Source organism: Poecilia reticulata, chromosome 6 (assembly GCF_904066995.2).
Source record: "Poecilia reticulata chromosome 6, P_reticulata-male-v2, whole genome shotgun sequence".
In the NCBI taxonomy this organism is placed as follows: domain Eukaryota; kingdom Metazoa; phylum Chordata; class Actinopteri; order Cyprinodontiformes; family Poeciliidae; genus Poecilia; species Poecilia reticulata.
The window spans coordinates 23,719,420-23,746,529 of NC_088835.1; the positions used below are offsets into that span (position 1 = coordinate 23,719,420).

The 27,110-nt window shown below is 42.2% G+C and overlaps 1 protein-coding gene and 1 long non-coding RNA gene across 4 annotated transcripts in view; one reads left to right on the forward strand and one right to left on the reverse strand.

Annotated features, from left to right (window-relative positions):
* otud7a (OTU deubiquitinase 7A) overlaps positions 1-25,423 on the forward strand; it is a 45,548-nt gene extending 20,125 nt beyond the window's left edge. The window contains exons 3-13 of the mRNA XM_008412259.3: positions 2,978-3,131; positions 5,761-5,946; positions 6,063-6,281; positions 8,275-8,376; positions 10,241-10,368; positions 11,641-11,753; positions 13,163-13,290; positions 13,384-13,533; positions 20,082-20,196; positions 20,694-20,778; positions 22,134-25,423. Coding sequence (XP_008410481.2) covers positions 3,047-3,131; positions 5,761-5,946; positions 6,063-6,281; positions 8,275-8,376; positions 10,241-10,368; positions 11,641-11,753; positions 13,163-13,290; positions 13,384-13,533; positions 20,082-20,196; positions 20,694-20,778; positions 22,134-23,693 — 2,871 coding nt within the window. The 5' untranslated portion in view covers positions 2,978-3,046 and the 3' untranslated portion in view covers positions 23,694-25,423. The remainder of the gene's footprint in view (positions 1-2,977; positions 3,132-5,760; positions 5,947-6,062; positions 6,282-8,274; positions 8,377-10,240; positions 10,369-11,640; positions 11,754-13,162; positions 13,291-13,383; positions 13,534-20,081; positions 20,197-20,693; positions 20,779-22,133) is intronic.
* Positions 3,139-10,310, reverse strand: LOC103466583 (uncharacterized). 3 transcript variants are annotated; one of them, XR_533959.2, is made up of 3 exons: positions 10,219-10,310; positions 9,982-10,112; positions 3,139-3,355 (listed from the first exon to the last, which is right to left on the reverse strand). It is a non-coding gene; the product is annotated as an uncharacterized LOC103466583 (long non-coding RNA). The 3 variants fall into 3 exon arrangements; XR_001776725.2 differs by lacking the exon at positions 3,139-3,355 and adding an exon at positions 8,308-8,395; XR_533961.3 differs by lacking the exon at positions 3,139-3,355 and adding an exon at positions 8,314-8,398.
* Positions 25,424-27,110: the final 1,687 nt, after the last annotated feature.

Here is a 27,110-nt window from a genome sequence, read left to right on the forward strand (position 1 = left end):
TTCACCATCCTGCTGACATGGTTGTGCAGTAATAACCCCTCAGCCTTCAGGCTGCCGGTCTACACACAAAGGCCTGGTGTCACAGTCTCATGCCTGTGGGTGTTTGTTTTTTTTCTGCTGGTGCTCTGAGATCAGTTCCTTTGTCACCCACCCAGCCTGTGCTGGAATGAAAGTTATGCATGAACTCAGTTATTCCCCAAACCACAAAAGTGAATGCATCTGCATGTTAACTGTTATTTATGACCCAATAGTGTCTCGCTTGTTGATCATTAGATTCACAGCGCTATTTAGTTTCAAATATGCTCTCCAGCTAGCAACTAAATAGCACCGTGCTTAATCATCCAGTTACAGAAACGGGCACCAGGCGTCCTGACTTTCGGTCAAAGTAAAGTTTTGTTTCTGACTCACACCTAAAGATTTCTGGTTAATACTTTGTTCTTTAGAGTTCCTACAGAGTCTTGAAAAATATGGAAAAAATATGGAATTTGATTGGGTCATTTTCCTTGTTCCATGCAAAATTATAAAATTAGTTTGGAAAAAACAATTCTGATCTCTATCTACAGGATAAAAATCAGTACTTTTGTAGATCTTGGTTTCCAACATAATTATTTCAATTTTTATCTAACATAGTGATGCATAAAAAAATGTATGAAAAAGTAAGCACTGCTCAACTTGATAACCAATACGCCTCTTTGTGGCAAAGTCCTGCTTTGTCCCACTTTTATTACAGAGTAGAATTAATTCAGCCACACTGACTGGTTGGCGGGCTGCACAGTGGTGCAGTTGGTAGAGCAGCAAGAAGGTTCTGGGTTTGATTCCCGGCCCTGGTCTTTCTGCATGGAGTTTGCATGTTCTCTCTGTGCATGCGTGGGTTTTTGCCTGGGTTCTCCGGTTTCCTCCCACAGTCCAAAAACATGACTGTCAGGTTAATTGGCCTCTCCAAATTGCCCCTAGGTGTGAGTGTATGTGTGCATGGTTGTGTGTCTCTGTGATGCTCTGCAACAGACTGGCGACCTGTCCAGGGTGACCCCGCCTCTCGCCTGGAACGTTAGCTGGAGATAGGCCCTAGCAACCCTCCCGACCCCACTAAGGGACAAGGGTGTAAAGAAAATGGATGGATGACTGGTTGGCACAAACTGCCAGTTTTACAGCCATGCCAGAACAACTGAACCAGATTTGAGTCCGGACTTTGACTTGGCCACTTCAAAGCCTTCTTTTTTTTTTTTTCTTTATCCAGTCAGTAGTTAACTGTTTTGTGTGCATAGTGTCATTGTCCTGCTGCACAACAAGCGTGTGCTTGAGCCTAAGGTCACAAACTGATTGCCTGACAAGATTTCAGAGAAGAGATTTTTGGTTTCAACTACTAGAAGAGGTCATTAACTGGAAAGCAGCTCCCAGACCCTTACATTATCACCATGTTTCACTAATATTGAGCTGTTCTTTTTTATTTTTAATGCTGTTTTAGAAATATTTCATAACATTAAAGTTTTGTATGATCAGTCCAGAATCTATTGCCATGTTTGTCCAGTCTCTTTCCTATTGTTGAATCATGACCACTGACCCTGACTGGGGCTAGTGTACCTTAAATGCAGTTCTTTAGATGTTGTTCTGGCCTTCTGGGTTCTTTTGTGGGATCTTGACTGTGTCTTTGATGTGATTTTTGAGTGATTTTGGGAGCTCCTGGGACGGTCCAGCACCGTTCTGTGTTTTCTGTGGATAGCTACTTTCAACATGGTTCAGTGAGAGGGACTTTCTAAACTTTTGCAGTCTGATTGATTACAATAACTTGGTTTCTCATCCATCCATCCATCCATCCATCCATCCATCCATCCATCCATCCATCCATCCATCCATCCATCCATCCATCCATCCATCCATCCATCCATCCATCCATCCATCCATCCATCCATCCATCCATCCATCCATTTTCTTCCACTTATCCGGGGTCGGGTCGCGGGGGCAGCAGCTTCAGAAGGGAGGCCCAGACTTCCCTCTCCCCAGCCACTTCTTCCAAGGGAATCCCAAGGCGTTCCCAGGCCAGCCGAGAGACGTAATCCCTCCAGTGTGTCCTGGGTCATCCCCGAGGCCTCCTCCTGGTGGCACGTGCCTGGAACACCTCACCAGGGAGGCGTCCAGGAGGCATCCTTACCAGATGCCCGAGCCACCTCAACTGGCTCCTCTCGACGTGGAGGAGCAGCGGCTCTATTCTGAGTCCTTCCCGGATGACCGAGCTTCTCACCCTATCTCTAAGGGAGAGCCCAGCCACCCTGTGGAGGAAACCCATTTCGGCCGATGGTACCCGTGATCTCGTTCTTTCGGTCATGACCCAAAGCTCATGACCATAGATGAGGGTGGGAACGTAGATCGATCGGTAAATTGAGAGCTTCACTTTTTGGCTCAGCTCTCTCTTCACCATCTCATCTGTTCTTGAATTTCTTTATATTCAAACGTGATGTGCCACCTTTGCTGATCTTTTAGCGTTGTCTGTGCATTGTCAGATAAGTCATATTTAAGTGATTTATTTCATTATAAAACCCCATAAGTCAGATGTTGGGCCCACAAAATGTTTATAATGTCAGGAGAAAAACAAAGAAAGAACCTAGAAACTATTGTCAGGAAATACTGGGATTTTTGAAAATGGATATACGATACAAACCCTGTGTTGTGATTACGGACAGAGGAGGAAAGCCTTTGGAAGTGGGCAGGTGTGTCCTGGAAAAATAAGCACTGGCTGTTGCTGATATCTCTGATGCTGGGTATTATGTTATGACTCCTGGCAGGAGCACTCCATGAAGCATTACGCCTCGGTACAAACGGGCCCGAGCCAGGGCTGAAATAAGAGACCAGGCAATCTCACTCGTATTTTCTCACAGGGACTCGCCAGGGATGATATCTTTAAGGTGTGGCTAAACAGTTTACTGTAAAGCGGCGTCCTCATCGCTTCTAATGTTTCCTTCTCTGCTTTGTTTGTTCCCAGATGAGAACGTGAAGGCTGGCGTCCACCAAGGCCACCGCTGCACCGTGGGCAGCACACACACATGATCACATGACTCTGGACATGGACGCGGTCCTGTCAGACTTTGTTCGGTCCACGGGGGCAGAACCAGGTCTGGCAAGAGACCTGCTGGAAGGTAAGATTTTCTGTTTGAAGGGGTGGGGGAGTGGGAGGGGGGCAAATAAGAAGGGAATGAGAAGGAAGGAAGATGACAAAATCAAAGGAACCTGAAACAGGAGGCATGTTTGCTGATTTAGAGGCAGGACTGATGGGTTTACGAGTGCAACTCCCCAAGAGAAGCTTTGTGTCCATTCGCTGGCGCTCACTGAGCAGCAGAGGGCTGCAGGAGCATGTGTGGTTCTGATAAAAGAGACAACAGAGAGGTGGATGAATGTCAGCCGGGTATTAAATATTAAACTTTTACATTTAAATTCACATTGAGCAAAATGTACATACATCTGGGACACATCTTCATCTGTGTTCACAAAATGTGTCCCTGTTTTTCCAGCCTCTCTCTCTCTCTCTCTCTCTCTCTGTCTCTCTCTCCTTGCTTTGCCCCAAAACCTGCTCTGGTGCGAAGCCTCAGCGGAATATGTGTGACACGAGCAGACATCAAACAAGACAGTGCACTCAGACGACGATGACTCAAGCCCCGATTGTCCCGCCTCGGTTTATTTTTTGCCCCCTGACATTAGCTTAGCCTTCAGGATGTGCATTGACACAGACCTGCGTTGATAGACCAGCTGCTCTGTTGCACTCTGGTCCCAGTCAGGAGGAAGACCAGGCAGTTGTGCTACATGTGCTGCTCTCTACAGGCTGTTTTGGGTATTGAACCGCCTTTTAATTGGCTCTGACTTTCATTTTTCATCTGGCATTTTAGAGACTGTTGTACGAGGAATACTTTTATTGTTTTACCTCAATTTGCTAACTATTTACAAGTAAAGCATTAAAAGGAGCTCTATTTTTTCAGACCATAATCATATATTTTATAGCTTACTATATGTATTGTATTTTTTCAGTATTTTTTTCCCAATATTTGAAGTAGTAAAAAGAAACAATTAAATGAAATGCATAGCATTATTCTAGCCACATTAATCAATATATGTTAGTATTACATTACATGATTATCATGTTAGACATTTTTTTAAATGTATAGACAACATTTAACTAAGTAGCTTTAAATGCTTATTTTCTAGAATGATGAATTTTTTCCTTTTTTCCTTCTTTTTTTTTTTTTTTTTTACCAGTCTGCTTTTTCTAGAGAACAAGGAGTTAAGCAGATTGCTGTTATTTGCTCCGGTTGCCAGTCTGCAATCTGCTTCCTAACAGACTTGCTGCTTGTCAGCTGCAGATTTAATGCTGTTGTTTCCTTTAATTAGAACAATAGGAGGTGCATTTGAGTGGCCCCACTGTTTCCGCTTGTGCTTTTGTGGAAATTCTTTCCAAATATCTGAACTTGTCTTGGTCTTGGAAAATTGTGAAGGTTTTTCTTTCAGCTAGCTGACGGCAGTGTGCAGCATCAGACGGGGAAGGAGCACACCTGTGTTTTTTACGTTTATACCGGCATTCTATAAGACAGATTTTAAAATGAATAAAGGAACCGCAGATTTTTTAAGCTTTTAAACTCTTGGTATAACCCATAATCGATCCATGCTTTGCCTCTTGTATCAGAATCTGGACTTGCGCATCTGAAGTGTCTCTGATGGATATTGATTATGCATTTTCATGCTTCAGAAGAGTGTGTCTGTGCTAAGTGTCAATCAGGATTCTGAAAGAAAGCGTTCCACTTAAGCGTTTAAAGACGATGCATTAAGGTGCCGAATGTTGCTGCGAGGCTGAACTGTCGGCTGTAGGCCTGTTTCTCTGAAGCTCATGCTGCTGAAATCCATTCCGTGAAATGCGTTTTGCATTGACGATTGCAAAAGCTGCTGCTTAAGCGGGATATGCTTTCATATTCATGTTCAGACTCACAGACAGACATCCTGTCTGGAAGGCCGAGGTCTTCCTCCTCGGGTCTCTCCATCATGCCGAGGTCATTAGTAGATCGACTTTCACAAACACACTCAGGTTACAGTGAATGTAGACATAGGTATTTGTGTGCTTTTCTTTTTTTTCTTTTTTTCTTCTTTTTTGGATAATTTCTGTGGCAGTGCTAGAAGTCAGACAGTGGTGTATGAAAAACCGACTTGCTTGTCTTAAACCTTGAGGGGATTTCTGTTAAAGAGACAAAACTCGGAGGAGACAGCCAGGGGTGTCTCTTTGTGCATGTCAGGATATTGCTGTCACCATATTGAAGGTTCTGTCTCCCTCTCCGACTTTATTTTCGTGCCAACACCCAGCCTCGCTATGATTCAGCATGTTTTCCTCTGATAAAAGCACTGCAACATCTTCTCTTGTGGAGAAGCTATAAATCTGTGAAGCTATGTGGACCGATATGTTTTTTTTTTATTATGTTAGAAATGTTATGTTCTTCAATTAAAAGGGGAAAAAAAAGCATACCAAGTTGTTTAAATGTTTCAGTGAAATAGAGTTATCTAATTCATCTCCAGGCCCTGCAACTGTTTACTGTAAACTTTTAGTCTGTGTGCGGTTTCGTCAGCTAGCTGACGGCAGCATCTGCAGCATCTGCACACTATAGCATCTGCTTGCACGCAAGCAGATGCTATAGTGTGCATGTGCATGAAATCGAACCAGAATACTTAATGGAGGTTTATTTTTTCCTGTTTGTGAGCAGACTCTGACTTCCTTTTTTTTCTTTCCTCCAGGTAAAAACTGGGACCTCAGTGCTGCTCTGAACGACTACGAGGAGCTCAGGCAGGTCCACACTGCCAACCTGCCGCAGGTCTTCAACGAGGGCCGCTACTACAAACAGCCAGAGACACGTGAAACACCCAGCCATGTCAGCAAGATCGACAGGCCGTGTGCACAGAAGCAGGAGGACAATGCACAAGGTACTAAAGCCAGTTCAGCATCAGCAGTGGCGTTTTTGTTTTAGTTTGTTTGTTTTTGTTCCCATGAACCTCGTCTTACGTCTTATCTGCACCGCCTTGCTTGTGTTCGCCTCTAGAGAAGCGTCTGTCCCGTGGAATCTCCCACGCCAGCTCTGCTATCGTCTCCTTGGCACGGCTGCAGGTGGCGAACGAGTGCACCAGCGAGCAGTTCCCTCTTGAGATGCCCATTTACACATTCCAGCTACCCGATCTCAGCGTCTACAGCGAGGACTTTAGGAGTTTCATAGAGAGGGATCTAATAGAGCAGTCCACCATGATGGCTTTGGAACAGGCGGGTGAGTCCGATGAGGATATAGCACAGAACATTTTGTCATGTTAAAACCACAAACCTTGGTGTATTTTTGCTGGAATTGTATGTGATTGGCCAGCACAAAGTTGTGCATCATTGTGATGTTGAAGGAAATGCAATTTTACATTTGCAATCCAGTGCAACTGCTTACCTTCAGAAGTGAGCAAATAGGCATCAGAGAACACAGCAGATAGGTGAAGGAAAAATGCGTGAAGCAGTTTAAATCAGGGTTTGTTCACAAAACCTTACCGCAAATGTTCAATCCATCATTTAAATATTGAAAGACTGTGGCAATTGGAAATCTACACAGCATTAATCAGAGAAGCTGCTAAGCGGCCCATTTTGACCTGCAGCATGGGTGGAAGAATCTCTGCGCAGCTGCATGTAAATGGCTATAAATACATGACAACCTCAAAGAAAGTCTGTTAGATTCTGGAGATGATTTGAAACTAGGGCAGAGGTTCACTTTCTAGCAGTGGTTAGTTTAACACATACTGCTGTGCTAGAATGGTCCAGTCAAAGTTCAGGCCTTAATAGAATTGTGACTGTTCCAATATTTTAAAAAAGTAGATGTCCACAAGACATTGACTGAAATTGAGCTATTTTGCAAAAGAAAAAAAAAAGGGATTAATTTAAGTCTTTTTGATTCTTCACTTGTTTAAAGTAAACTGGAGCCAAACAGAGTAGTTGCAATAAAAAATCCCATTAAGTCTGAAATACAGACAGATGCACAAGATGAGACTGACCCAGTGAGACAGAACAGATCAGAGCAGCAGCATCAGGGAGGGAGGATGACAACAGCTAATTCGAAGAGGGTTCATATCCCATCTGACACTTTCAACTGAAGGAGAGAAACCTGCTCAAAAGTTTTGAATCTTGCAGAGAACCCCTCTCACTCTGATGTTATAATAAACAAGCAGAAAACTTTGAATATTTTACCAATAAGGCATAAAGACAACGTCTTAAAACCGCACGTCAAATCCGTTTTGCTTGCTGAAAAATAATATGAAATAATAATTTTTCAGTCAGTAAAATTGTTTTGTTTTTTTTCTTCTTTTTGCAAACGATGCAAAAGTTACTGTAAAATGCACCGATATGCATCTTTCTGTATTTCCTAGCAGGTAGAATTGTCCATATGTACTGCATGTGGAGCACGCTATGAGGCCAGCATCATAAAACAACAGGAGGTTACAGTAGCTCAGAAATAAAGAACTGCAAGTGGCAGGAAAAAAAGGAAAGGCTGCAGTTTAATTGTGACTACAGTGAAGGCTAAATCATTCAGAGGCTCCTCTGTGTTTACTGTTGTTAAATAAATGATGGAGCCAGATTGGCCAGGCTCAGAGCAGTGTGGTCCGCCTGCAGTCAGCCTATGTGTCGTGCTCAGGGCTCTTCTTCATTCTCACTTCTTTTTTTTTTATTTTATTTTATTTTTTTTTCGAAAAGTTAGAGGAGTGTTTCAAAGTAGCTTCCGGGGGACTGCAGTGGTTGTATGAATAAAAAGGTGAATCATATACAGGCTAAAATGGAACGTAACCAACTGATGCATGTGCAGAGTGCAATGTGTGAAACAACTTTCTATTTTTTTTTCCTTTATTTCACAATTGGACAATTGGTATTAAGATGCATGTACTCAACTAGGTGAAATTTAATCATTTGAAGATTTCCAGAGTTCAGATTCTTTATTCTAAACTACACTCTCTCTCCTAAACCACCTAGAATGTCAGTTTTGCAATCTTTAACCTGTAGGAAGAACATTGTAACATCGATCTGCAATCAAGGATCCTCCTATATACATAACAGAACAACTGATTGTGAAATAGAGCCGTCATGGTTCCGCAAAGCTCAGTGGCTCTCTGCGTTGAATACCGACACTCATGTTACTGTGACCTGCAGCGTGTATTTTTACACTTGTGTAGCTTGTCTGCTGGCTGCAGTGCTTGTCATCAAAGGTGACTTTCTGAGTGTCCTTGTGTTTTCAGGACGTCTGAACTGGTGGTCCACCATGTGCACCAGTTGTAAGAAGCTTCTTCCTCTGGCCACCACAGGGGATGGTAACTGCCTCCTCCATGCTGCCTCTTTGGGTGAGTAACACCTAAAAACCTGCTGTGCAATTTGGTGCAAACATAGTTTTTTTAAGTTTTTTTTTTTTTTTTACTTAGACCTCTACTGCACTGATCTTTCTGGTTTATACTGGTCTTCAGTTAGGTTTCCTTTCTATTATAAAGTACAAACCTTGGCATTTATGTAAAATGCATTAATCTCTATAGCATGTTAACTGGGTACATTCTAGTTTTACACATGGAATACTTGTTGTTTGCAAGCGCAACTTTTTGATACATTTCTGCAGCTTCAGTGAGGAGATGGATTAACTACCACAGGAACACCAGCGTCCAGAATGCTCAAAAAAAAACCTAACATTTCACCACATCATTGATCTCAGATGATTTAGTCGTGGTTACAGTTTGTTAGCTAAAAAAAATCACTTGAAAGCTGGTGAAAATGTGCAACTGCAATGAATTTTAAATGAATTGTGATGAGTGTGCAAGAAAAGTGGGGAAAGAAGCTCAAAACTTTTAACTTATAATTTCACTTTATTACTTATATAAAATCACAAAAAATTCATGGGAGATTTCGGTGAGATGTATTATTCACTTTGAACTTAAACAAAAATAGATGTCACAAGTTTTATTAATCTGCTAACAATCCACAGATGTTAATTTTTGCAGTTCAGACTCCTTAAACGTTGAGTGTTATTCTAAAACCATATGTGTGTACTTAAATGAATATTTTTTTACTAATGCTAACCAATTTTGTATTTGAATGTGAGCATAGTGAGATACACAGTGGGACACTCAACAAGAGTAACAAGGTCTGAATTTTGCATTTTGAAACCATAGTACCGTATTTTCCGCACTATAAGGCGCACCTTCAATGAATGGCTTATTTTAAAACTGTTTTCATACATAAGGCACACCGCATTATAAGGCGCATAGAATAGACACATTTGTTCCGTAGTCTATTATTACACATCCACATTTGTAAAAAAGTGGTCCCCAAGTACTTTATATAGTAGTCTGCCTCAGTCATTGTTTCACTCCCGGTGTTGGTGTTGCGATATTGTGCCCAACTGCTTTCTGGGTAACACAGACCAACCGACACGCTGCCACCGCAGTCTCTGTCTCTCGCCCCTCCGCCCCCCCTGGCTTTAAATGTATTATCAAACTTTATTAACAAACCAGCGTTCTGACAACTATCCCAGCATTCACCACGCACTTCTTCTTCTACGGGGAAAATTAAGTCGGCGGCTGCTTACCGTAGTTGCTAGACCTGTTGTGGCTCAATATTGGTCCATATCTTAGGCGCACCAGATTATAAGGTGCACTGTCGACTTTTGAGGAAATTGAAGGTTTTTAGGTGCGCCTTATAGTGCAGAAAATATGGTACTTGCTGAATCATATGTGTAACTTAAAGTTAACCAAAAGTAAAGAAGCGTTTAACTGGGAAATTACTGAAGCAAAAATGTTGTGAATATTCAACCACAAATTAAATCTCTGCCACCAGAAGACTGGCCTAGTTCCTGGGTTGGAAACATCTAGTGCTGTGTCACAGCTAATGATTCCAAAATCTTGCTGAAGAAGGACAAGTCAAAGCTAAAAGGACAGGAACAAGAAGAAAGAATAGCTCACCTGTACTTTGTGTTCTAGAGACATGGCATATTCAGCCTCCTCAGATTCTTTCCTCCCCAGTGCGAGGGCTCTGAGGGCAGCCGAGGTCTAGAGGCACCGGAGTTATTGTAATCTGTCCTGACAAGCTCTGTCTGAGGAGGGCATTTTTTTAGTTAAGGAGCCGCGGTCATCTAAGAATGACAACATACAGACAGCCAGGGATCAGTGCATTCTTTTCTCAGTCGGAGTCATTCCTACCGTTGTGTTTTTTGTCTTCCAGGGATGTGGGGCTTCCATGACAGAGACCTGATGCTGAGGAAATCTTTGTACACCATGATGAAAAGTGGAGCAGAGAGAGACGCTCTGAAGAGGAGGTGGAGGTGGCAGCAAACCCAGCAGAACAAGGAGGTTCGCTGAACACAATGCCTCCTCTCCAAATGATACTTTTGATAAGAGTGGAGCAATAGATCATTTCCTGAAGACCTCTGGTTGAAGTAATGCTGATTTTTGCTTCTTAACTGAGCCTCACTCAAAATCTGGAAACAGATTTTCTGTTTCTAAATGTACATTGGTGCTGTAGCAGTTCAAGCAATGCTGCCACATCCTCTGCACTTCCTCTGCCTCCTCCTGTTGCCCTGATGTCAGATTAAAGTTTCTTATTTTTTTTCAATCTATGAGAAAAAGTGTGTCACCAAAGATAGCCCAAGCAAAGAAGTTGTCCAGATGTTTATGTTCGAAAATTCCAGTCTTCCAGTTGGCCCAGTTATGTAAGACGGATTCCACGAAAGGAGGTGTTCTGGTTTGAGTTTTGGAAGGGGCCGCCGTCGCATGGCAGCAGACATTGGCTGGATTCTCACAGCATGTTTAAAAAAAAACTGCAGAATCACAATAATTACACAGAAAACACATGTGAAGTGCATAACATGATCTTATTACTGTTCAGAAAAATGAAAAACCAATCATTGCTCTGCTATTAAAAAATACTATTACAGTTTAAATGTTGTTAACTATAACATTTCATTTGTTTTTGACATGTAGAATACAGCAAAATCACCTACTAAAATACAACTGTGGTTTTCAGTTGCTCAATACGCAGATTTTGTTTTTGGTGTTCTTTTTATAAGGTAAGCCAGTATAACAAGTTGGTGTTGGGTGGTCAGTTAAATTTTCTTACTAAACGTTTCGGTAGAAATCAATTAAACTCTCCTCAAATTAAATTTAATAACTACACAACAATAAGTTATGGTTAGTATTTCAATTTGTTTTGATATTCTGTTCTAAAATGTGAAATTTCATAAATACTATTAAGTTTTACTCAAGGTTGCTAGAATATTTTTTATCTTTTAAAGTGGTATTGAGTGTTTTCTTTATTTATTTGAATTGATGAAAATGTGGGATCCCATCGTATTTTGGCTTTTATATTTATTACCAATTCAATACCTGTTGTTGTTTTTGATGGCTTTAAATATAATTTATAGAACCTGGAGAACTATTGATCAGTACCATTTTACTTCTTGAGGGTAAATTGTAAACAAATGGGAGACGGCTCAACACGGCACTGTATTTCTTTCATTTTGAAAAATGCACTTACTCTCAAAGAAGCACACAGTGACTTTGAATTAACAGTGACTTTATGGCAAACTGTAATTAAATTTTCATTGCCGTGATTTTTTTGTGCAGTCAGGGCTGGTTTACACAGAAGAAGAATGGGAAAGAGAGTGGAACGAGCTGCTGAAGTTGGCCTCCAGTGAGCCTCGCACTCATCTCAGCAAAAACGGGAACACCAGTGGAGGGTAAGTTAACCAACGCACATGAATGTACAAATCTGAAAATAACATTTTCAAAAAGGGCAGATCTGCAAATCGAACTCGTCTTCCTCTGCAAAATCACAACGTGAAACGGTGCCACCTACTGGCTTCTTTGTAAGTTTTCTTTTCTGCTCAAAGAGCTCAGCCCCCCTCACCCCCACCACTACCACCAACCTGCCCCTCTTGGGTTTGAGTTACTTTTAGCTGCAGCGTATTGCACAAATATAAACGTAAGAGTGGCTTTTTCTCAAGCTACAGAGGCGGATTGGAAACTCGCTCTGGTTTCCTCCTCCCACGCAGAGAAGCCTTGTGGTTTTTCACCGTGTTTCCATATTCACTGAAATAAACACACATACGCTGTCGCACAACTTCAGCTCTTTGAGGTAGGCTGCCGATCCGGTGGAACAAGAGAAGACGTGTGAACAACAGAAAGTTTCAGCCGAGATTAAAATGTCATTCAAGTGCATCAAAAAAAAAAAGCATTTAACGTTTAGGGGAAATTTGATTACAATAAAAAAATAATAATAATAATCTTCTGTAGCAGAAACAGGGGTAGGTTTAGATTACGATAAGTGACATTTTTCACTAAAGGCTTTAATGCTATAACAAAAGTCATTTTTTTCACTACATGATTACCGAAGCAGATTTAAGCACAAAAGACTCCATTGCTGAAAATGTTCCTTTCAGGGGAGCAATTTACTTATTTATTGTGAATGTTTGAACCTCTCATTAAGCTTCACTGTAAGAGAGTAATAAGGTTAGGGATGTTTGATGGTCGTAGTGTGAGATGAGCCTGTGAATGGGCTGAGTGGGATTCACATATTAAGAGGCCCTTTATTAGAGCCAATTTGGCTGTGTGGCTGACAGCTTAATTGTTGCTCATCCCCCGTTTCCCTGGTGGTTGCACACTCAAGAGTGCTGCCTGTGCTTTTTATCCATCTCTCCATCTGCATCCCTTTCTTCCCCCCACCTTCTCCTATTTTATTTAGTTAGCATGACTACGAAATTATGGATTTTTTTTTTTACCTGTTTGAGCACTGCTTTGAGAAAACGAGGGGCCACGTTAATTCTGGAAAAATCTGGAAAAGCTTGGAAAAATATTTGTATTTCCAAACTTTATTCTGCGTCCTCGAAGCTTTTTTTTTTAATGCATGTTCCAGATACGAGCCTCGCTAGTTTTTTTTAAATATCAGCAGTAAATTCAAAATAAAAATATTTTATAGTTTATCACTGGGATAAAAAAGAAATTCTTGTGAATTGTGGAAATTGAAGTATGGAGTTTAGACTCTAATAACCTGTGGTGACTGCGGAAAATGAATTAAACATGGACAGGATGTCTTCTGACTCGTGTAGATCAGTCTGTTGTCATGTTTCGTTTTTTTTTCTTTCCCCAGAGTGGATAACTCTGAGGATCCGGTCTACGAGAGTTTGGAGGAGTTCCATGTGTTTGTGCTGGCCCATGTGTTACGCAGGCCGATTGTAGTGGTGGCCGACACGATGCTCAGAGACTCCGGAGGAGAAGGTGAGGGAAACTGTGTATTCATTCAGTCAGTCGTACGTAACTCAGGGCAAACTGCAAAGGAGTGACCCGGCCATGTTCGAACCTCCTTTGCAGCGTTTGCTCCCATCCCGTTTGGAGGGCTCTATCTGCCTCTGGAAGTGCCTCCGAGCCGCTGTCACTGCTCCCCCCTGGTCCTGGCCTACGATCAGGCTCACTTCTCAGCGCTGGTGTCCATGGAGCAGAGAGACCAGCAGCGAGAACAAGGTAAAGCACGCGTCCTCCACCACAAAAAGCTTCTCATAGCAGCGTGGCGGAATTTGCTTTTAACTCTAGCAGGATTGGAGGGTAAAGGGAAGGTTCTGTCTGTCCTGTCTGAGGTGAATAATGTATGAGATGGCAGCCTAATTACCTGAGATCCATTATTAAAAGAGGCCAGTTGGCAGCATCAAGCGGGGGAGTGGTCATCGTTGAGGAAACCGGCCAGCTTCGACTCCTGAATGCTGACAAAATTATTCAAGCTTGCAAAAGCTGCCCGCACTTTTTCCTTGACTTGACGTTCCAGCTGCGGGTTGTCACAGTAGGTGTGTCTGTTTATGCGTTTTCCTCGGTCACGGTGGGGAGGAGGTTGTGATGCAGAGCTCTGCAGAACATGTTGATTGTGTTAAGCTGTGGCAGGCGAAATACACATTTTAATTCCCGTCTCATTTTGTGGAAACACTCTTGTTTTTGGCCATTCGGATCCCTGTGTTCCCGCTCACAGCTTAGCCTCGAGGTCACGGACTTCCTGTAAGTGTCAACAACAGTGGATCTCCCTGACAACCGGCCTCGCCAGTCACGGCACCCGGTCGTTGTTTCGTGTGGGCTGCTGACGTCTCAGTCTGAGTTTCACTCCAACACAGTATGAGACGTCACCTCGACAACAGACACACTTATGCAAATGGATTCCTTGTTCCTCCTCTGACTGTTCCTGAACTAGTCCCTCCCACAAAGCCCCAGAAGAACCTCACCACTCCAGACTAATCAGCACTTTAGTGGGTGTTAAATAGCCAAAAGTTGAGGTTCTCTGCTCATCCACCAGATGGTGCATGTGTCCAGACAAAATGGCACAGTATAATCACAACACCCGTGCGTGGTTGTACTTTTTTCATCCTGGTACACAGTGTCCTCATTCGATAAGATCAGAAAGTCTGCACTCTCTCCAGGATGTTATGAAAACATTTGAACTCTTGGCATGGTGCATTTGTATGTCATGTGGCAACTCATGTTACGCAGCAGCGATGCAAATCTGCACTGCTTTAAATGAAAATCTCATGAAAATGCAGGGTGTACGGTATAACTATAAGATTTAAAAAAAACGTGGCCTTTTGCATTTCCCTGTTTCATCTGAATTAAAAGAAGCAAGTTATGGGTCTCTTGTCTGAGCTAATGCCAGACAGACCAGGAGGTACTTCACTGTCTGTCCTCAGCAAATCACCTCTCAGCATTAAAGTCCCGGCCGGCTCAGGCCTAAACAGTCACTCCACTGTGTGGACGTTTCAGGTGGACGGTTGCTGTTAGTTTCCCCTGACTCAGCAAAGAGCATCTAAGAGGGGCTGCTGGTCTGGTGTGTGTTCAGGTGTCCTCCGACACCTGAACACACACTGTTTTCTTCAGGAAGAAAACAGTCTTGGAACCCCATTCTGCTGTACAAAAGTATTCATACCCTTAAACTCTTCCACATTTGTCATGTTATAGCCACAAACATCGATGCACGTTGATTTGGGATTTTTTTGTACCAGACAAACTCGAATTGGAACATTTGCTGAAAGTTATTTCAAGTAAGTTTTGAGCTCCGAATACTGTTTATGCTATCTATGGAATGGGAAGAATATGGTACAATGCTACCAGGACAAAAGGGGTTTGCCTAAAAAAAAGACGTCAGGAATAATTATAACTAAAAAAAAACATTTGTACCCTCTATTTCTAGAGTAATTACATGTCACACCATTAAATTCTGCATCAGCTCTTGAAAGATTTTAAACTCTCTTAACATCTACTATGTCACATATGCTTAGTTGTAACTTTACACTCCCTGCAGTGGACCTTCTCCACCTTCTCCTATTTTATTTAGGAGAAGGTGCTTCACTGGTGGTCCTTCCACCAGTGAAGCATGGTGGAAGGACCATCATGCTGTGGGAAAGAAAAACCTGTTAGAAGCTGCAAAAGATATAATACTGGCTTTGAGGGTCACAAAACTGATGTTCATAGATGTACTTTATCCATTCTGACTCGACTTAAACTGTTTTGCAGTAAGGAATGAGCATACCCAAAAACACTTATGGCTGTAACTAGTGTTGCATCGATAAATCTGCCCCGGTTTCCTTGACTCTAGAAGATCTGCGATCTGCCGACACTTGCATGAGAAACGATTTAATCCACCGATCTTATCTACCTCGACAAACGTCTGAAAGTCAGCAATTGTCCCCTTTTGCTCTGCTGTGAGAGAAGACCGACAGACAGACAAACCCGCCCACCAGGTCACATCTGCACGTGCGCGGTTAGCAATAGTCAACCCACTGTCGTTAGCATAGCAATTTTGCCACTTTATTTAATAACCTCAAACAAAAGAATCTGTATCGGACAAAATTAGAACTAACAGGTCAGGCTTTTTAAAGACAGGTGATCGGCCAGAAAACTGAAATTGGTGTACACCTGGTTATAACTGCAGTAAAGGACAAAGTAGTAAAGTTGGAAAAACAAAACATTGAAAACTACCTATCATACTTCATAATTTTCCAGTACTTGTGTTGGTCCTGTCAAATAAAATCTCAATGAAATGCATATAACGTTTTGTGTGCAATATGGTAAATGTTAAGAAAAAGTTCAAAGGGTGTAAATACTTTTGCAAGGCATAGTCCAGGAGTTTGACAATTTATGCTCCTCCTTCTTTTTATGTGTAAGGAATCTGAAGCTACATAAATGATGAAATTGATGAATGGTGACTGAGGCCGAGAGTTGCTGCTCTAAGATTTTTGTTTGTTTTCAGTTTTTGAGCTGGTGAAGTGGTTTTCCACTCCATGTGTACCTGGATGTGTGTTTCCTGCCCAACCCACCAATGCTCTCACCTGCTGTGTGATAATGAGTTAAACCCTCAGTAGATGCTAACAAAGGTCTTTCATCTGCCTGTTTGTGCTCACGCAGTCCAGCAGCGTGTGAGGGGAACTAACCCTCTGGAAAACCTATTTCAAGCTCCTTTCCGTAAATCAAAAACACTCCCAAGTTTTCTTTGGCGTCCTGTTGATAAACTTCTTGCACCCATCTGGTTACATAAACTGGCCGGAGGACCACCTACATGAGAGCGTGGTGTAACCATTAACTTCTGGTCAGTGGGGGTTAGGTCTTGATCTTTCAATGGATTCACTGTTTTACTCAACTTTTCCATCTTTGCAGTGACACCAACACACAGCTCTTTATTGAAATTAGAGTGCTTCACAGAATAATTCACACTCCTTGAACTTTGGGGATTTTATGTGATAGACCAACAACAAGCAAAAAATAAATGCAAAAACCAAAACAACTCACCATTCCAGGACAGCCGTTTATCTGCCTGCTGGCTCTCTGTAGCACAGCAGAGAGCAATCAGGATGGTGTGAGCAGCTCATACACAAGATGATTGACAGAGCTAAGACCCGCCTCTTGGCTCTGATTGGTTCTTTCTGATAGGGCAGTCTGTTTGTTCAGATAACAACACCATAGGGAATCAGCAAAGGGGCTAAAATTTTTTCACAGATTATCTGTCTTATGCTGCCCTGATATAATGATAATGTGAAAAATTTGTTTTATTAATAGAATTTACTTAAAGATAATATTTATCGACATGATTTAGACATTGCAAAACTTTTCAGTTGGATTCTTCTTTTTATTGCTCTGTCACATAATAAAAAGTTCAATTATCAATCATTTTGCAAGTCACTGATTAGATGTACTGTCCTTGACTCTGGAATGGTGGTGGACATCTCAGTTTTGTTTATGTGCATCACTGCTGTTTACTCCAGTGATTTAGAGCCTGGAAATCTGCAGCTGTGCAGAGCACTAACTCAGGAATTTGAATGTGTTACTTTTCCAGTTTGGACAAATGGTTCTTGAATCTCACTGCAGCTGAAAGACTGACTAAATGTTGCAAGTCAAATCATGTAAAAGAAAGGTGCTGTTGTCCTCTAAAGCCGAGTTAAATAAGGGAGGGGATGTTAGTCTGCTCTCACGACCCAATGCATTATATCTTGAAGATTCTTTGACAAATCAGAAAAGAATAAGCTTATCTCCAGCACAGTGTCCCGAATGTAAGCGGGGAGAAGTTAATCTCCAGCAGTTATTTCCTTACGGGTCACACCCATGTTTGCTCGCCCTCCTCTTCTCTGTATCATTCTTGAATCAAGCTTGCAAAATGAGCAGCGAGCTATGACGTCGACTGCACAGCTTGTATTCCAAAGAAGGCTATGATGTCATCCTCGCACGGACTGTGGGAATCGGTTATTGGAGGACGACAAAACACGGCTGCCGACAGGGGATAGTAAATATATTACAGCACACTCGAGTCCCCCGGAGTTTAGTTGGCAGAGCTGAAATTGGACCCGGCTCAAGCTGGAAGAGCCATGCGTGCACGCACTCACACACAAGGGAGGCCAGCTGCATCGTGGGAGCGGGGACACCACCTCACAGACCTCCGCGTGGCTGCTGCATGACCCGAGTGGGAACCAAGGAGGCAGCAAGTTTTATCGTCTTCTCCTTAGCTTAGCTTTGTTTGTGTTTTTAACTTGTCTTGAGACAGAACTGTCTGGGCAAAACTGTTCTTGGAAAGACCCTACTTAATGGAATCCCTTTTTCCTCTTTGTCAACAATGCTGGCATGCCAGCATCCTATTACCGTTAGTCATTCATTGTTTGTGTTGGGGATTTACTGTAAAGTGTATTGCGTGCTAAGGTAACAGCTGATTTGACACAAAGACAAACACCATTAGTCATCCATTCACCTATTGTTGCCCTAGTCAGGGTTCGACCTGACTTCATCTCTCATTTTAGCTCTTGGTCCAGTGTGGTGAATTTTTCCTGGAGTTGCAGAGCCCTGATCTATCGCATGAAACCCCAATAAAATACATCGAAGCTCATGATTGTAACGTGAAGTGCGAAAAAGTTAAGAAAAATAGAACAAATACTTGTTTACAAAGCCCTAAGAGATTGCATGATGCAATAGCACATTGACTCTGTATTTATGCAGAGGAGAAGAAATGCACTAAGAGCAGAGACTGGCCCTGAATCATCCATTTGGACTCTGTACAGGTAGTTGTTTCTGCTCCTCACAGTCTCCATGAAGCCTACAGAGCACAGCAGCCTGCTGGCAGTGGAAGAACTGATGAGGCCAGGAGGAGACTGCGCCTTCCATCTGGGTCTGACAGGGAAGGCTGGAATGTCCTCAGCCTGAACAGCCTGCCTCTCTTTACAGTCATGCAGACAACAGCCCCCACACTAGGTAGCCTGATGAGAGCCGTTATGTGGGCCAGCAAGGCCCAGCTACTCCATCTTACACTGTTGTTTTAAAAGACTCCCACACATTCAGAGGAAAGAAACATGTAGCCTACTGTAAACTCCTGCCCTGTGCATGTGCATTTCCCACAAGAGGAAACCCGGCCTGGTGCCTGTTTTGGTGCTGAAGTCTGTTTTACTGCTTGTAAGTAGTTTATCATATGGGATAAAGATAAACGCTGTGTTCTTTTGTCGTTTATTATGCCTGTGATAAAAATGACCTTTCTTCACTGTTTGAACTTTAACACCGCTTCTGCTTTAAGTCGGTCACTAAACAAAATGAAGGCACGCTGCCCCAGTCTACTGTAGCACTGAGCTTCAGATCTACAGAGCAGATTAAAAACACGATCACAGCAAAAAAAAAAAAAAAAAAAAAAAGAACAAACGCCATGAAATGCGTTAAACCAGAGAATGCTCCTAAATTTGAAAATGAATAAAACTCTGCACAAACTGAAATACAAGAAGCTCATTTTTAAACACAGGCACAAAACAGAGCCAGACATTTCAGAAAACTGCAAATATAACATGTTAAACATCATCAAAATTATGCTGTGTTTTTAGTTCAATTGCAAAATAAAAAAAACTACTTTTTATATTCTGCATTCATCTTAAACATTTGTAGTTTTTTGTTGTTGTTTCTTGTCACGAATACATATTAAAAATGAAAGGTATGAACAAGAAAGTCTGTAACTAGACAACATGAAATCAAAATCCTACAGACAATAAAAGTTAACAAATATGGTAATAACTTAGGAAGATTTACAGAGTTTCTGTGAAATCTGGAGAAGTCAAAGTAAAAAAAAAAAAAAAATCTATGCAGTTATTTAGTTATTATTTATTTATTTAGTTATAATGTGTATTTATTTGTTCTTTCTTTCTCTTTGGAAAAAGAAAACAGACTAAAGAAAATGTCTTACCTTTCCATCCAATCTTTCATACTGAATACTTACTTTAAATTTTTACCGAACCTTTGCATTTATATCTTAAAATGTTCCGGAAGATGACAGAGAACCCCAAAAATGACCATGGAAAAATACAGAATTTGACATGAAAATGTGGGGAAAAGAGGATTTGGGTAACTGAGTTCAGGTTCCTCTTACATTGCTCTTAGCAAACTCTCCCTGAGCTCCAGTCAGTTGAAACTGTCCAAATGCTTCGGCGCCACATTCGCATGTGAGAACCAGCGTCATTTAGACTTGCTACTGTAGATTAAGGGGGAACAAAGTAACGTAACTGCATTTTCCCCTCTTTCAGCTGTCATCCCTCTGACCGACTCCGAGCACAAGCTGCTGGCACTCCATTTTGCTGTGGATCCTGGTGTGGACTGGGAGTGGGGAAGGGATGACAATGACAACACCAAGCTAGCCAGGTAAGCCTGAAACATCACCAGCTGAAGCGTATCAGCAAAGCACACAGAGGTACTGACAGTAAACAGTTCTGCCCGTCCATCCATCGACCTCCTTGCATGTTACGTGTTGGGATTTAACTGTGACTATTGGCTTTGGGTCACTTCAAAAAGGAAAAAAGATCGAAAGATTTCAGGCAGGTGTCGCATTTGTCCAGAAGTGGGCTCTGGAAATCTGCAACGCCTTCACTTGAGTTTTGAAAGGTTTATTTAAGGGGTTTGATTTTATATACTTTAAGATTATTGTGCCAAAAAAAACTACACTATGACACACAGAAAAAATGCTTTGTCCATCTCTGAGTGCATCCTTCATGGATTTCCTTTAGAGGACTGCAGATATCATTCATACAGCTCAACTTATGTAATCCTTCTGCATGCTTCCAATAGATATGTTACTGATATGTTTGTCAGATGTAATTGTGTTTTCTTCTTTTAAAAAGTGTATTTATATTGTTCTGCAGTCTGATCTTGTCCCTGGAGGCCAAACTCAACCTGCTGCACAACTACATGAATGTAACATGGATCCGAATTCCCTCTGAAACAAGGGTAATTTTTTTTTCAGCTGTCACATGTGTGTCGTATTTGTCATGGTTAATTTAGCTTTATAGAGACTCCCTTGTTCCAGATGTTTCTGAAACCCCTTGGTTCCCGTCAGTCGGTTCTATTTTGTGTCAGAATGCGATGATCTCCCACATTTGTGGTTATGAGTCACGGAAAACCAGAAAATTGTTTGTTTCCCAACAGTTTTTAGACAATTTCTACTTTAGATCTTTCCAGTTCTTGCTTAGAGATCTTGCGAAGAGATCAATACCGTTTGGATTATTTTGCATGTGTTATGTTAGATTTTTGAGGGAAAATCATTCATAAATTCATGCATATTTTTAAGCTGAAAACAGAATACATAGTTTTTAACAGTGTGGCATGCATACAACTTCAGTCTCTTTTACTCTGATCCCCTAAATAAAACCCAGCACCAATATTTTTGTTCAAAAGTCACTTTGTCCACCTTTGTGTAATCTGGATATAAATCCAGATGATCAGTGAAAGCCCCACTGTGTCAAGACAATAGAAAGCAAAAAGCATCATGAACACCAAGGGACAGAGCAGACAGGGCCAAGATAAGGTTATGGAGACATTTAAAGCATGGTAAGGCTATAAAATAATACGCAAAGCTTAGAAAAGAAAGTTTACATTTCAATTTCAAATCTACCAATATATATATATATATCCACATAAAATGTCAGAAAAGCTGCCCTAAGAGGCCAGTGGTAACTCTGAGGGAGCTACAGGGATTCATGACTTGGGTGTGCAGTAATCTATCAACAGGACAGTTATTGTTTGTACACGTTACAAATCTGGATTTTAGCACAAAGAATGTCACTGTTGAGAGAAAGTCATAAAAAGTCTCACTTAAAAATTTTCCACGCAGGAGACGCAGCAAACAGCTCTAGTGGGGTGAAACCAAAACTTAACTTTATCGCTACAAAAACACTACATATAAAAGAAAACAAACACTCCACATCTACATGAACACACCATTCCACCACTGGTGAACAATGACGGTGGCAGCGTTACATTGAGGGCATGCTTTTCTTCAGAGGGGATACAAAGCTGGAAAAGCATTGATGAGAAGATTGCGTGGAGCTAAACACAGTATAATCCTAGCAGAATACCTGGTAGACTAAATACATAGGCACTACAAACTTTTTTCTTATTTTCTGGGAAAACGTTTCGTTTTTATCCTGTCTTTTTCATTTTACAATAGTACACTATTTTTGTGAGCCTGTCACCTACAATTCCAAATAAATACATAATGATAAATACATCCGAAAAAGTTTAAGAGGAAGGTGTGATCAAATTTAAAATGTATTTATTGTTGTGTGTGTTTGGCTTTTTTGCAGGCTCCCCTGGCTCAGCCAGAGTCTCCTACAGCCTCTGCAGGTGAGGATGTCCAGTCTCTTGCTGAGTCCATGGACTCTGACCGCGAGTCTGTCGGCAGCAACTCAAACATTAACACCGGGAAGCCCAGCAAAGAAAAGGACAAAGACAAGCAGCGCAAGGACAAGAGTCGAACTGACTCTGTAGCTAACAGATTAGGAAGCTTTAGCAAAACGCTCGGTATCAAGCTGAAGAAGAACATGGGAGGTTTGGGAGGACTTGTGCACGGCAAAATGAACAAGTCGAACTCTGGCTCAGGTCGTAATGGGGAAAATGGAGGGGAAAAGGCAAAGAAGAAGGAGTCAAAGGCAACCAAAGGGAGCAAGGAAGATTCAGGCCATTCAACCAGCTCCACTTCCTCCGAGAAAGCCACAAGTCCCTCCCCTACAGATGGAGACAGACCGTCGAGTTCTTCCCCGACTGAGAGACAGGACAGCACGGGGCGAGGCTCAGGGGACAAGTCCTTGGAAAACTGGAAATACAGCACAGATGTCAAGCTTAGCCTCAACATCCTGCGGGCTGCCATGCAGGGGGAGCGCAAGTTCATATTTGCAGGACTGCTGCTGACCAGCCATAGACACCAGTTCCATGAGGAGATGATCAGCTACTATCTGACAAACGCCCAGGAGCGCTTCAGCCAGGAGCAGGAGCAAAGGAGAAAGGAGGCAGAGAAGAAGCCTCCTGCCACTACCGAAGTGTCCTCAAAGAAGCCGGAGCACGAGAGCGTCTTCCAGAGGGAGAGGTCTGACAGCTCTCCTCCGGAGAGCTGCTCTCCCGTCCTGCCTCACCACACCTACAGCAACCCGCAACCGTTGCTCAGTCTCAAGACGCAGGGCAGAAACAGTCCCATTCCTGCAGCCAATCTCTCTACCGTCCAAGTCCCTCCTCTCACCCCTCCGCCGAGCTCGCATCACATCTCCCACCCAGCCCCCGCCTCAGCCCCTGCGCCTTACTCCTCTCCCAGCATCGGTGCTAAGAGACCCGGACCCATCCCTGTGTCTGCCCACTACAGCCATACGCCGCCCATCCAGAGGCACAGTGTCATCCACTTACAAGATGTCAACATGCAATCCTCCATCTTCCAAGATGACCCCTACAAGCCAGTGGTGGGCACCCTCAAGACATGCGCCACCTACCCCCAGCAGAACCGCACGCTCTCCTCCCAGAGCTACAGCCCCGCGCGCCTGTCAGGGGTCCGCACAGTCAACACCATGGACACGCTGTCCTACAACATGCCCGGCGAACACAAGTCCCACACGTACACCAACGGATTCAATGCGGGAGACATTCAGGACTGCCTCGAGTTCGCCGACGAGGACAGCGTGCCTCACACCTGGCTCGGTCCAGACAAGACCAAAGGGCGGAGCTCCGGGAGCCCTTTGTACTGCTTTCAGCAGCGCCGCTGCAAAAGGGAGAACTGCTCCTTCTACGGGAGGCCGGAGACGGACAACTACTGCTCCTACTGCTACAGGGAGGAGCTGAAGCGCAGGGAGAGGGAGGGCAAGGTCCACAGGCCTGTATAGCCATCACCGCTACTTTCAGCATCAACGCAGCCGCAGGACACCTGAGGGAACAACACCATCCACACTCCGCATTTGGAAAAAAAAAGAAACTAACAGAAAACATAATATCGAGCATTTCCTGGGTTTGTTGAGTAATGCTCGTGCGTTCCTGTCCCCAGTCCCTTGTTACCTCACGACGAGGGAAGCAGAACTTGAAACAGTGAGCAGCTTTGGCCAGATTTTAGGTTGTTTTTTTTTTAGTTCTTTTTACTTCTGTCCCATCAAATTTAGCCTTTTACTTGTTTTAGAGTAAAAGTTTACCTCTGTGATGTAAATTTATGTGCAAGAAAGCTCTTTATTTTTCAAAGTGCAAAAAGATTTGCATCTCATCAGGAAGGGACATTTTAGCTCTTTTAATCAGTTGAATGCAATACCTCTGCCTGGAGCTCCATGGGATATTTGTAGTTGTTTTGCAATCAAGAGAAGTTTAATGGGGGGTTAATATTAGACTTTAAAGCAATAAATTGGTGATTTTTTGCTACACTCTCTCCCGGTTTTGTCTATGCACCAGTAATATGGATACTGTAGGTTAACTGTGTCTTGTGACTCGTAAAGGAACGTCACAGCGTGCTTTTTGTAAACGAATTTGAGATACAGAAATTAAAAACGTGTAAGAGTTTTAGACTGTAATGTTGGATTAGAATGAAATGTTGAACTCTCATTTGTTTTGTGTACCTTTTGTTTCAGTTTTTTTTTTTTTTTTTTTGCCATGTTGAAGGGGTTTGCCGTGTCAGAATTGGACTCGAAATATTGTGTGATATCACGTTTCACATTCTTGCACGTATCCTAAAATCCACAAGCACTGCCACGCTGGCTTCTTAACAAAAAAAAACAACTAATTACAATCAAAATTCTCAACATTTTTCTGTGCCAAACACTTTACAACTGCTTCTCAAATATGCAGTGATTGTGGTGTGTCTCTCTGAGTTGCCTGTCGACCAATCTGCTCCGTAAATGTGTGTAGATGAGACAAACTCTTGAGTCGTGACTGCAGGCTGATGTGTGTGGGTTTTTTTTTTTTTGTTGTTGTTTTTTTTTTTGGTTCTTCTTGGGTTTTTTGTCTCAAGTGTTATTACGTGTCTCTAGCACCCTCCTCCACCCCTTCTCACACCCACACAACACGACGTGCAATCATGCTAACAGCACTACGGTATGTGGTGACCTGCAGGAAAACGGAAAACAAGTCGCCGGGTCAGCGTGAGGTTATTGTTCTTCCTCATCCAGAGGCCGGTTCAAAATAAGCACCTGCTGCTACGAGCACCTCAAGCCTTTGTGATCTTCAGTGCTTTAACCAATCAGTGGGATTTTTAAAAGATTTTAAAAAAAGAAACAAAAAGAAACCCGGGGCCTATTAAGTGCTTTCTGCTCATTTGACATGACTACTGTAAAGATGCAGTGTTTGTGTTGCTGTTTGTCCTGGTGACGCTTGGATTATGTGCCATGCTGTCCTTAACAAAGTGTGTCCTGGCCAAGGATGTCCACTGCTCCCTGGGTTTGCTTCTGTCTCTCTCCTGTACACACTGCAGTGTTGCTCCCCTCTGTTTCTCTGTGACCAGTTCATGGACTCCCACCATGTTAGGACTGTAAGATATGATTTTGTATTCCTTTGAGAGTTTTACACTACTTTAAATTATTAATTTGCACATTAGGTACAAATGTAAATATGAAAAAAAATAGTCTATTGTTACAAACCTGCCGTGTCTGTGTATTATTTATTTTTGAAACAGGTTGGAACTGGGCGTCCCGATACGTTGATGATGCTCCCCTGTTGTTGCTTATCCAAACTCAGCTTTATCAGTCTTTGAAGTTAACCAGCGTCAAACAGGCAGACTGCTATAGTCTCACATAGTGTCTTGCAAAAGCACTGATATTTCTAAAATGTTTTCACATTTTGTCCTGTTACCACCACAAACTTTCATTTGTTTTATGAAGAATTTATGCGATAAACTCACACAGGATAGTGCAAATTAAACCATCTGATGAAATGCTTTGTATCATGGAATCATAGCTACAAATGTTTTGGACTATGTCTTTGCCAGCTTTGCAACCTCTAGACTTTTGGCATATTCTCCTTTAGAACATGGCTCAATTTCAAGCAGGCTGAAATCGATCAGTTAACATCAGTTTTAACTTCTCAGATAGTAAGCCATTAAGGAAAACAACCAAAATCGGCTTTCGGTTGTTGTCTTTTGTGGTGAGCCTTGCCACTCTCAATCCATCAGGTTTTGGGATGATGTCCCCATCACCGGGTTTCACCACGGCGATGGTGTGTTTAAACTTTAAACTGATCTACAATGTTTGTTTTCTACCATATATGGGCACATAGATTTAGGGTAAAAATTGAAGAAGTACTGCTCTCCACTGACCACTGCTGATTCACCATATGCTACGTATGACTGATGCTCTTCATACCTGGCCTGTCAGTTTAAAGCATAAATTGACGTTTGAGGTTGCAACATGGCAAAATGTGGAAAATTTCATGGATTATCAGTAGTGTTCTAAATCATCTTATTAGAGAAACTGGCAGTTTTGGTAAAGGTAAATTTTTTTCTCAAAATGGACACCCTTGAGCACACAGGGCAATTAATCAAACTGGTTTCAAACAAAGTCCACTGCTGGGTTGTTCAATTTGACAAAATATAGAGATCATATCTAGAATCATGCTAAATTACATCACAGGACAAAGACATATTAAAACATGGAGGGTACAAACACCTAATGTAAGCCGTTTAACACAGATTGGTACGCAAAAGAAACTCCTCGTAAACTTGTACTCTGCAACATGTTCAGCCTTGCTATTTTAATTGCTGTTTACTTTTAAACACTGCTACCGCTAACTATGGCTGTGCTAGCATCTCTGCTTTCGACCTGTTAAGTTTCCGTATCTCTTTGCCACCAAAAGGAGGGGCTGCAGCTACCCATCAACCTGTGTTTTACGCATTTAGTGATAGCTACATTTTTAAAAAGACTGCTAAAATGATTCAAGTTTGAAAACTTTAGAAAAGCCTAAAACAAAGGACACTTGTATCTTAATATTGTGGTTAGATATATTTAATTTTATTCACAATAAGACTTTATAGCTCCAGTTTGGAAAGAACATCCTCAAACATTTCTTACCACATGAGTTTTGGTTGGAAGAAAAGATCTGTTTTTCCTTCTTTTTAAATGACCTGAGCCAGAGTTGCAGGGGGTGGGGGGGATGACTCCTACCAAAATTGCTTTCGGGTTACTGAAATGAGGATCTTCAGTGAGCTGCCAAGTAGGACAGCCTTCCAGGCTCAGAGCTGTAACTGTGCCTTCTTACTCCAGAGACACTATGTTGCCAGAAGAATCGACATCCTGCTGATAAACTGGTGCTAACGAACAGAAAAAGCAGAA